Source organism: Artemia sp. Qi Xiang Cuo, chromosome 4, assembly GCF_049724085.1.
Source record: "Artemia sp. Qi Xiang Cuo chromosome 4, ASM4972408v1, whole genome shotgun sequence".
Classification (NCBI taxonomy): domain Eukaryota; kingdom Metazoa; phylum Arthropoda; class Branchiopoda; order Anostraca; family Artemiidae; genus Artemia; species Artemia sp. Qi Xiang Cuo.
In genome coordinates this window covers 21,148,533-21,160,538 of record NC_142797.1, presented here as the reverse complement: position 1 = coordinate 21,160,538, position 12,006 = coordinate 21,148,533, and the positions used below count along the sequence as shown (strand labels likewise).

Below are 12,006 nucleotides of genomic sequence, written 5' to 3'. Positions count from 1 at the left end.
AAGGCTAAGAAATTCAGCTCGGAAAAGTCAAAAGTAGCAATCCACCCATCCCAAATCATAGGTTTCAGACAACACACACCTATGAAAGACTAAGAAATCCCACTCAGAAAAGCCCGAAATAGTAATTTACATATCCCAAATCATAGGTTTCAGACAACATTCACCTATGAAAGACTAAGAAACCTTAGCTCATAAAAGCCTGAAATAGTAAAACTACTCATCCCAAACTAGAAGTTTCAGACAACAAACGTCTAAGATAGACTAAGAATCATCGCTCAGAAAAGTTCAAATAGCAAACTATGCACCCCAAATCATAAGTTTCAGACAATAAACACGTATGAATGGCTATGAAATCTAGCCCAGAAAAGACAAAAATAGCAAACCACTCATCTCAATCATAGGTTTCAGTCAACAAACACCTATGAAAGGCTAATAAATCCAGCTCAGAAAAGTCAAAAAAAGCAAACTGCATATCCCAAATCATAGGTTTCAGTCAACACACACCAACGATAGGCTAAGAAAACTAGCTCAGAAAAGTCAAAAATCGCAAACTACTCATCCCAAACCACTGGTTTCAGACAACATTCACCAAAGAAATACTAGGAAACCTTAGCTCAGAAAAGCCTGAAATAGCAAACTAAACATCCCTAATCATAAGTTTCAGACAACACATACCTGTGAAAGGCTAAGAAACCTAGCTCAGAAAAGTCGAAAATAGCAAACTACACATCCCAAATCATAGGTTTCAGACATCACACACCTATGAAAGACTAAGAAATCAAACTCAGAAAAGCCCGAAATAGTAATTTACATATCCCATATCATAAGTTTCAGCCAGCATTCACCTACGAAATACTATATCCCAAATCATAAGTTTCAGACAGCATTCACCTACGAAATACTAAGAAACCTTAGCTCAGAAAAGTCTGAAATAGCCAGCTACTCATCCCAAACTCGAAGTTTCAGACAACAAACACCTATGAGTGACTAAGAATCCTAGCTATGAAAAGTCCAAAAAGAAAACTATACCTCCCAAATCCTAATTTTCTGAAAGCAAACACCTATGATAGGCTAAGAAATCTAGCTCAGAAAAGTCAAAAATAGCAAATTAACCATCCCAAATCATATGTTTCAGTCCACACACACCTACGAATGGCTATGAAATCCTGCTCAGAAAAGTCAAAAATAGCAACCCACACACCCCCAAATCATATGTTTCAGACATCACACACCTACGAATGACTAAGAACTCCGGTTCTGAAAAGTCAGAACTAGCAAACTACATATCCCAAATCATAGGTTTCAGACACCACTCACCTATGAACAGCTAAGAAACCTAGCTCAGACAAGTCAAAAATAGCAAACTAGTCATCCCAAACTATAGGTTTCTGACAACAAACACATATGAAAGGCTAAGAAATCCAGCTCAGAAAAGTCAAAAGTAGCAATCCACCCATCCCAAATCATAGGTTTCAGACAACAAATACCTATGAAAGACTAAGAAATCCAGCTCAGAAAATTCAAAAATAGCAAACTACATATCCCAAAGCATCTGTTTCAGACAACACACACCAAAGACAGGCTAAGAAAACTATCTAAGAAAAGTCCAAACTATCAAACTACTCATCCCAAACTATTGGTTTTAGACAACATTCACCTACGAAATACTAGAAAACCTTAGCTCAGAGAAGCCTGAAATAGCAAACTACACATCACAAATCATAATTTTCTGACAACACATACCTATTAAAGTATAATAAACCTAACTCATAATAGTCGAAAATAGCAAACTATACACCCCAAATCATAGGTTTCAGACACTATACACGTATGAAAAGACTAAGATATCCAACTCAGAAAAGCCCGAAATAGTAATGTACATACCCCAAATCATAAGTTACAGACGGTATTCACCTACGAAATATTAAGAAACCTTAGCTCAGAAAAGTCTGAAATATCAAACTATTCATCCTAAACCCGAAGTTTCAGACAACAAACATTTTTGATTGACTAAGAATTCTAGCTCTGGAAAGTCCGAAAAGCAAACTACACCTCCCAAATCATAATTTTCTGAAAGGACACACATATGATAGGCTAAGAAATCTAGCTCAGAAAAGTCAAAAATAGCAAATTAACCATCCCAAAACATAGGTTTCAGACAACAAACACCTACGAATGGCTATGAAATCCAGCTCGGAAAAGTCAAAAAAATAGCAACCCACACATCCCAAATCATAGGTTTCAGACATCACACACCAACGAAAGACTAAGAAATCCGGTTATGAAAAGTCGGAAATAGCAAATTAAATATCCCAAATTATAGGATTCAGAAAACACTCACATATTAACGGCTAAGAAACCTATATAATAAAAGTCAAATAGATAAAAATAGACATCAAAAAATATATATTTATTAAAACAAAAACAAATGAATGGCTACGAAATCCATCGCAGAAAGTTCAAATTTAGCAATCCACCCACCCCAAATCATATGTTTCATACAACATACACCTATGAAAGACTAAGAAATCCAGCTCAGAAAAGTCAAAAATAGCAAACTACATATCCCAAATCATCGGTTTCAGTCAACACACACCAACGAAAGACTAAGAAACCTAGCTCAGAAAAGTCAAAAATAGCAAATTACTCATCCCAAACTATTGGTTTCAGACAACATTCACCTACGAAATACTAGAAAACCTTAGCTCAGAAAAGCCTGAAATAGCAAACTATACATCCCAAATCATTATTTTCTGACAACACATACCTATGAAAGGCTAAGAAATCCAGCTCAGAAAAGTCGAAAATAGAAAACTACACATCCCAAATCATAGGTTTCAGACACCACACTCCTATGAAAGACTAAGAAATCCAACTCAGAAAAGTCAAAAATAGCAAACTACATATCCCAAATCATAAGTTTCAGTCAACACACACCAACGAAAGGCTAAGAAACCTAGCTCATAAAAGCCTGAAATAGCAAACTACTCATCCCAAACTATTGGTTTCAGACAACATTCACCTAGGGAAATACTAGGAAACCTTAGCTCAGAAAAGCCTGAAGCAGCAAACCACACATCCCAAATCATAGGTTTCAGACAACACACATCAACAAAAACAGACATAAATGTGACACAATTCATGGTTTTTCAAGTGAGAAAATTCCTGTTTTTTCATTCTCACTGAGAAAACCATAAACCACGTGGTTCGTCCCGGAGTATAAGACCCCTCTCTACTTACATCTGAGGAAATCTACTCCTCAGCCAGTTTTGTAATTTCTCAGCTGAGGTTAAAAACTTCTTTTTTTAGCTTACTCCACCAATATTTTCTGGTTATTTCTTGCTTGTTGTCACACTTTTGTTAGTTTACGTAAAATCAAAGTGACATGCAATGAACCCCTACGGGCCCTACGTTCTCTCCAAAAACTACCTGGTAATGTCCTACTGTCCTAACAACGTTATATCCTCCTATCCTAACAACGTTATGTCCTACTGTCCTAACAACGTTGTGTCCTAACACCACATGTTAGTCCTACTTAGTAGTGCTGACTTTAGTTTGTCTACGATTACAAACTTCACGTATCTTCTAACTTTTCGATACGTGACGGTCTTTTGGCATTATATATTTTTTTATTGTTGCGTATATTGTGTTTTTTTTAATCCCTCTTGTATCCCTGGCCATGAAGCTTTTCGAGGGGAATAAGGATATTGTGTTTCCATTTTGTATTTATTGGTTAATAAAACTCTGAACTCTGATAATGAGTTAGTTGAGGTGCCTCTCTTTTGGGCTTTTCATTGCCAATATTGCTAAAGCTGTGGGGACCTCATGACTCCCGTGAGGCTGTTTTCTGGCATTTTTCTTGTTCGTGTTATAATTTTATTATTATCATTATTATTTATTATTTTATTCGTTTATTTTGTCTGTTATATCTTCAGTATTACTCTTTATAGTCCTTTGGCTGGGATAAAAATTGCTGGATTTATTTCAATTGAACTAAAACTATCCGTGCAATGCAGGTGGAGCAAGACCCATTGTAAGAAATGGCAGCCTTTAACAGAAAATGGTAGCTTTTAAAAGTCGAGGCATAGTTACAAAACATTGAATGTAAGGACGAAAGTGGAAGAAAGAGCAGCCATTCTCCATCAAGGAGGCACACATGTGCCTCTTTAAAGAGGTGACCCACCACAATGTTAAGCGATTTCCGGTCCAAGCGGTCGCAGAGAGATAGCGGGGATCGCATTTTCTAGCCTAATCTCAAACTAAGAAACATGCAAGATTTCACCCCCCTCCGACTTTATCTTAATGGAGGAAAGTGAGCCGGAAGTTTCAACCCTCCCACCACAGCCCCCCTTTAACGTTTTCCGATCGGGCTGAAATTTAGAGGATAAGCTTTTCTAGGGCCTGGAAGCTTATCCTCAAAATTTCAGCTCAATCCGATCACTCCTTCCCTGTTTTCCAAAAACCAAGTATAGCCACTTAATGTTCATCAAGTTTGTTTTTTTTATTAGCCACGCCTACAGGCCACAGTTGGCAACGGATCCGGGTGAATGAGGACTCATTCGAAACGGAATTTGACCTGTTAGGGCCTTTTGATGTTTTCAGACCAAAAAAATTATTCCCCGAATTTACATTTACGTAAAATCTTGTTTTCCCATAAGAGCCCATGTTAATTTTTGAAATTCCTAAAAGCATAGTATTTCGTTATTAAATTAGATCAAATAGTCCTCTTAACCTGACAAGACTGAATGCAAGCTTCCAAAAATTCCAGCTCTTTCCCAGAAGTTTTTTTCTTGTCGAAAAACGAAAATCTTACTTTGTATTTGCTTGCGTCGAAAATAGATTGCAGAGACTAAAAATAATTTAACAAGAGCCTCTGATAGTACAGCGGTCACTATTCCTGTCTGTCATGCGGAAGACCCGGGTTCGATTTTCCGTCAGAGTAAATTTCTTATATATTGAATTTAAAGTAGTATCTCCTAAATTTAAAGTTTAAAAAATAAACTCAGTTTCTCTTTTCAATCCAATCTATTAAATCCTTCGGCTCAACAGGCGTCTCCAGCAGAATATCACAATCGGCCTTCAGCTTACAGGTAAGTCTCCACTGCTTTGATAACATGCCGTATACCCGTATTCTCGAAGAAAAAGTTGAAAAAAGAAAATCTTACTGTGCATTTGATTTGAGTATTCAGGAATTTAAAGCCTTAACACAAGAATCTACAAAAGCGTGGGGTTGGGGGGGCGGCAGCCCCCCAACATTAACTCCTGTCCCGATCAGCTAACAGTTAGTCAAGCAAAAATAAGTAATAAACTGTACAAAAACGTGCAGAAATTATTTGAAAAGAACTACGTTTTCTAAAAAGTTAAAGAGGCTAAGTCACAAGTTCGAACCTTAAAACGTACAGGGATTAGAAGGTACAGTTGGGGGGCTGCCACCCCCCAAAACCCCCGCTTTTGCAGCCTCTTTTGTTAAGATTTCTAATTTGGGGGTCTGCCGCCCCCCTCAACCCCCACTTTTTCCCTTCCAAAGAAATGCTTTGCAACACGAACGAAGTCTGCTTGAATAATTTTACCGTAAGAACATCCTATTGCATCTCTTTGATTAGAAACAGTACTGAGCCTGTTTGCTGGATTTTTTACAGGAGATTTTTCCCTAACCGATAACAAGCTATAATGTGATGAACTTAACAATTATGAACAGAAAAAACAGGGAACAGAAGAAGGGCTCAGCATAAACAAGCAGTTTAGGTTCAGGTAGGTCCAGGCTCATCTATTTTTCCATCATACATAATCACACAGATTACATAACTATACCTGACACAGAGAGAAGTTTGTAGTTACAACTGTAATACTCTGAGCTGTCATTGCCAAATTCTCCGAAGATTAAAAAAAAAAATGCCGTTGAAACAGTTTCAGTCATGTTGGTACGACCAAATGATTGCAGGCTACAGGGCTTAAAAAACCTTAACAAAAGAGGCTGCAAAAGCAGAGGGTTTGGGGGGAGGGCGGCAGCCCCCCAACTGTACCTCCTAATCCCTGAACGTATTAAGGTTCGAACTTGTGACTCAGCCTTTTTAACTCTTTAGAAAACGTAGTTTTTTTCAAATAATTCTAAATAGGTCACTCTTTATTTTTATTAGAAAATGTGTGTTTTTATTAAGCACTTTTAAATAGAAAAATAGTTCAAGTTTACTTCAGTTGTGAGACCTTTGTTGACATTTGAATAATGATTTTCGTACAATAACTCTACATGTGTTCAAAATTTATTCTTGACTTCATCAAGTAAAATAATTCAAGCTAAAATACATTATGCTTCATATTAAGGCTTAAGGAGCATCAAGAGAGAAACAATTTCCTCCCGAGTGACTGCATATTGGATCCAAAATTATCTGTTTTCCTTGTGTTCACTCCATAAAAAATAACAGAATTCAATTATAATAGAATTAAATTAGAATTATAATAAGAATTGACCCTAAAACGTACCTCATCGACGTCTCTAGGGACAAATTTGTTAAGTGATATTTGTAATATTTGCCAGTTTTTTCTCTTGTTGTTATTCTGTTTTTCTTTTTTTGTTGTTTTAATAGATTTCTCTATCTCTCTCTCAATACTAATAATCATTAGTCCTTGTAGGGCCAACAAAATGTGCAGATAAAACATTCAAATTTCAACGCTGATGCAAATCAAGGATTTGACAGAAGTAAGGGTAATATTGTTAAAAAAGAAAGAGAGAGGTGAGGACACAAACACATACCTCAAAGCACTGTGGACATTCACATGCTGCATTTCCTTGGCTGTCTTGTACGCATTTGGAGGAAAAGTCGCATAATTTGGATTCGCAGTTATCTTAAAAAAAAGAAGACCATCATTTCTTGCACAAAGGCCTCGTAAAGTATAGTAAGAATGTAACTTTACATATATATATATATATATATATATATATATATATATATATATATATATATATATATATATATATATATATATATATATATATATATATATATATATATATATATATATATATATATATATATATATATATATATATATATATATATATATATATATATATATATATATATATATATATATATATATATATATATATATATATATATATATATATATATATATATATATATATATATATATATATATATATATATATATATATATATATATTGAAAGTTCACTGAAATAGAAAGTTCACTGAAAAAGATTCACTGATCCGACACTTAATATTTCACAGCCAAGTGTGGCTGTGCAAGTTTGACCTACATTAGAAGAGACTCAATCAGAAGGATAATCGTATTAGTCAAACGCAAACCTCTCGGCTTACTGATGAAAAGCCATAGACTTGTTAAACTTATAATCTAAAGTACGCTAAGAATAAGCAATATCTGTTAAATCTAAAAATCTACTGCTCGAGCTAACAACTCAGTGCATCACAAAGCAGGCCAACACGGCTTAGTAAGCGTACTATCTTTCAATGCTGTGTTTTTCAAAGATATTAGATAATCAAAACAAGTCTAATTTCCAACAACGATATCTACTAAGCTTTAAACTTTTGGTTTTCTTTTTTAAGGTTTTTGAGTTGCTGTAATCCATTTTTAAAATATATACAAATATTTTTGCACTTACCACTTTTTCGCTCTTTACTCAATGAAATGTCTTTTCATACTGCAATCTACTCAAAAATATTTTATTATTGCAGCATGTTTGATTTCTAACACCGATTTCTACTAAGCTTCAAACTTTGGTTTTATTTTTCAAGGTTTCAGAATTGTGGCAGTCCCTTATTAAAGTATAAATAAATATTTTTTCATTTACTAGTTTTTTGCTGTTTAAATGTTTTTTCATTCTGCAATCTATTCAAAGTTATGATTATTACAGCAAGTCCAATTTCTAACAACGATTTGCTTTGAATAGATTGGGGCGGAGGAGGAGCTTGCGCAGCTGTGTTGGCCTCAGGCGGCTTGGTGCTGCGGTGAGTTGTTAGTAGTAGTAGTAGTATTTCTACTAAGCTTCAAACTTTAGGTTTCCTTTTATAAGGTTCTGGAATTGTTGTAATGCCTTGTTAAAAATATATACAAATATTTTTGCAACTACGAGTATTTTGTTCTTTAGGAACTTTAATATCTTTTCATACTGAATCTATTCATAAATTAATTTAAAAAAACAAAGTTTTTCCGAGGGAAGTAAATAGCGAAGATGAAACTTAAAATGAACAAAAATTATTACTTCACAGCCTATCTAACATATATCTAATTAAACTACTGCAAATAAATCAACTGGTGATATTTCCCTATGTTTGTAGGATTACAGAAAACTAGCGCTTTACTGAAAACACAAAAGCCAAATATAAAAAACAAGAATATTGATTTCACATTCACATCCCTTCCATAAGAACCACATATGCCCCCAGGTCAGAACTTGCAACACCTGCCACCGGGCTGTGGGGGGTTGTGTCGACACTGAAGTTTTTTTATGTGAACTTTGAACTTTCAACAAAATGGCTATCTCAAAATTTTTATCGGATGCATTTGGAACAGGGGCGTTGGATGGGGGGATAGTTGCCCTCTGATCTCTTTTGACTCTTAGAAACTGAACTAGAACCTTAAATTTCCAATCAAATGAGCCCTCTCTGAAGTTTAAACGAGCATCCCTTCCACAACAGCTATGTATGCCCCCAGGCATAACTTACAACGCTTACTCAGGGCCCTGAAAGATTGTATCGACCCTGGAGTTTTCATTATACGATCTTTGAACCATTTTGAAAAAAATGGATCTCTCAAAGTTCTTATCGGATGCGTGTAGGAAGATAGGGCATGGAGGAGGGGGGGAGGGGGCTAGTTGCCCTCCGATCTCTTTTGACTCTTAAAAAGCGAACGAGAACTTTCAATTTACAATCAAATAGGCCCTCTCCAAAGCTTATACGAGCATCCATGCCATAAGTACCATATATGCCACCAGAGCATTATTTACAACGCCTGCCCCTGGGCCCTGAGGGGTGCGTCGACCCAGGAATTTTTCTTATCTGACCTTTGAACTATTTTTAACGAAATGGCTATCGCAAAATTTTTATCAGATTGTTCTGGGGAAAAGGGTTTGTGTGCGTGTGTGGGGGGGTAGTTGCCCTCGGATATCTTTTTACTCTTAAACAGTGAACTAAAACTTTCAAATTCCAATCAAATAAGCACTCTCTGAAGTTTATACGAGCATCCCTATCATAAGAACCACATACACCCCCAGGACATAACTTACAACACCTGCCCCCGGGCCCTGGTGGGTTGTGTCGACACCGGAGTTTTTTGTTATCTAATTTTTGAACTATTGTTAAAAACCATGCCTATTTCACAATTTTTAGCGGATGGGTTTGGGAAAAAAGGGTGTGGGGAGGGGGACTAGTTGCCCTCCGATCTCTTCACTCTTAAAAAAGGAACTATAACTTTCAATTTCCAATAAAATGAGCCCTTTATGAAGTTTATACGAGCATCCCTTTCATAAGAACCATACGTGCCCTCAGGGCATAACTTAGAACACCTGCCCCTCCCCGCCCTGGGGGTTTGTACCTACACCGGAGTTGTTCTTATCCAACCTTTGAAATGTTTTAACAAAAGGGCTATCTCAAAATTTTCATCGGATGGGTTTGGAAGAAAAAAGTGTGAAGGGGCTAGTTTCCCTCGGATCTCTTTTGACCCTTAAAAAGTGAACTCGAACTTTCAATTTCCAATAAAATGAGCCCTTTCTGAAGTTTGTAAGAGAATACCTTTCATAAGAACCATTTCTGCCCCCAGGGCATAACTTACAACTTCCCCCCCCCCCCCCGCCCTGGGAGGTTGCATCGATACCGGAATTTTTGTTATCTGACGTTTGAACTAGTTTTAAAAAAATTGCTAGCTCAAAATTTTTATCGGATGCATTTGGGGAAAAGGGGCGTAGGGTGGGGGGGTCTAGTTTCCCTCCAATCTCTTTTTAATCTCAAAAACTGAACTAGAAATTTCAATTTCCAATCAAATGAACCCTCTCTGAAGTTTTTACGAGCATCCCTTCAATAAGAACCATATATTCCCCCAAGGCATAACTTATAACGCCTGCCCTCGGGCCCTGGGGGGTTCTTTTGAACCCGAAGTTTTCGTTATATGATCTTTGAACTACTTTTAAAAAATGGCTATCTCAAATTTCTTATCAGATGGGTTTGAGGAAAAAAGAACGTGGAGGGGGGGGGTAGGTGCCCTCCGATCTCTTTTGACTCTTAAAAGGTTTATACGAGCATCCCTTCCATAAGAACCATTTATTCCCCCAGGGCATAACTTACAACTCCTGCCCCTAGGCCTTGGGGGGTTGTGTCGACACCGGAGTTTTTGTTATATGATCTTTGAACTATTTTTAACAAAATGGTTATCTCAAAATTTTTATCAGATGCATTTGGGAAAAAACGGGCTGGGGGGCTGGTTACCCTCCGATCTACCTTTGACCCTTAAAGAGTGATCTAGAACTCCCAATTTCCAATCAAATGAGCCCTCTCTGAAATTTATACGAGCATTCCTTCCATAAGAGCCATATGACTATTTTTAACAAAATGGCTATCTTAAAAGTTATATCGGATGTATTTGGGAAAAGAAGGGCGTGGGGGGGGGATTTACCCTCCGATCACTTGTGACTCTTAAAAAGGGCACTAGAACTCTCGATTTCCAATCGAATTAGCCCCCTCCCAAGCCTATGCGACGACCCCTTCCATATGAAGTGCCTCTGGGGAAAAAATAAAACATTGGAGCCGTATGGCCTTTACTATAGGCAATGCTATAGCGTTGCCTCTGATTGTAATTTATTTTTTAGACTTTCGGTTTCTGTTTCCACAGTTCCAATGAACTTTATGAAAACAGAATTCTTGCGTTTTGTAGTACAGAAACCGTAGTTTTTTGGCAATTATTTTCTTTTTGGGGGGTGAGGGGGCGGGGATACATTTTTTCTAAAACCATCCAAATTTTATTAAGCTATTTAGTTTTTACGATTAGCTTTTGTGTTTTATCAAAAAACCTATATATTAGACATATGTTGAGATGACAGTTGCTATTAATCATTTGGTGATTAAATGTAAGACTTGATCAGTGGCACCAATTCACGGAAATGTTGGGAGGGGGGATGTATTTTTCAAAATCTAGGATAGTGGTATTTTTTTCAATGAAAATACCACAAAGGATACTTTTCAACGAAAATACAAAATAGAGGTATTTTTCGACATCAAAGGGGGGAGTAAGAAGATCAAGAAGAATTTAGAGGGACAATTTCTCCCAATCTCCCCTCCCGCTCCAACTGGCGCACAGAATTTAAAAACTAGCAACGAAAAACTTGCTCAAAATTCTTTCCTTAGTATAGCTAGGTAAACGATAAACTGGACTATTACTCCTTTTAAAGTCTGTACTTTCTGTATATATTTTTATTTTTAATTTATTAATTTTTTTTATGAAACCAAACCTAATATGAACATCTCTATATCCGAATAATGGCAAAGAGAAAAAGAGAGAGAAAAATTCTACTTTTTTGATACGCAAGAGGTCAATTTCCCTCTTAGATTACTGGTTTCCTAAAACAACAAAACCTAATTTTGCTGATAAATATTAAGTTGAAGAAGTACGAACTCCATAGAGCTGTTCCGGACCAAAGCCCATAGAATTGGATATTGGTAAGATGTCCCGAATTTCTTATATTTTTCGTGTAATTCTTTTTTTTAAGTTGTACCTCCTCCTGATATAGAATTCTGAAAACACCCAGGCTTTCCGCAATTCATGTGTAAATTTAGGATGATTCCAAACCCGAGCATGATTCGTCAGAAAAGAATCAAATTAGCCAAAAAAATAAAATAAAATAAAAAAAATTCTCAGAACCAACTAAGATACTATCCTAACTTCACTAATGAATTCACAAATAACAGCTTTCTTAACAAAGCAAAGATACAAAGTTCTTCTTAGAAATATTCTTACAGAAATAAATTAAAATAGCTGA

At 36.2% G+C, this 12,006-nt stretch overlaps 1 protein-coding gene across 1 annotated transcript in view; it reads right to left on the bottom strand.

The window, feature by feature from the left end:
• Positions 1-12,006, bottom strand: part of LOC148952876 (uncharacterized) — a 182,181-nt gene that overhangs the window by 102,570 nt on the left and 67,605 nt on the right. Inside the window, exon 5 of the mRNA XM_089087456.1 lies at positions 6,752-6,843. Within this exon, the coding sequence (XP_088943582.1) occupies positions 6,752-6,843 (92 nt within the window). The remainder of the gene's footprint in view (positions 1-6,751; positions 6,844-12,006) is intronic.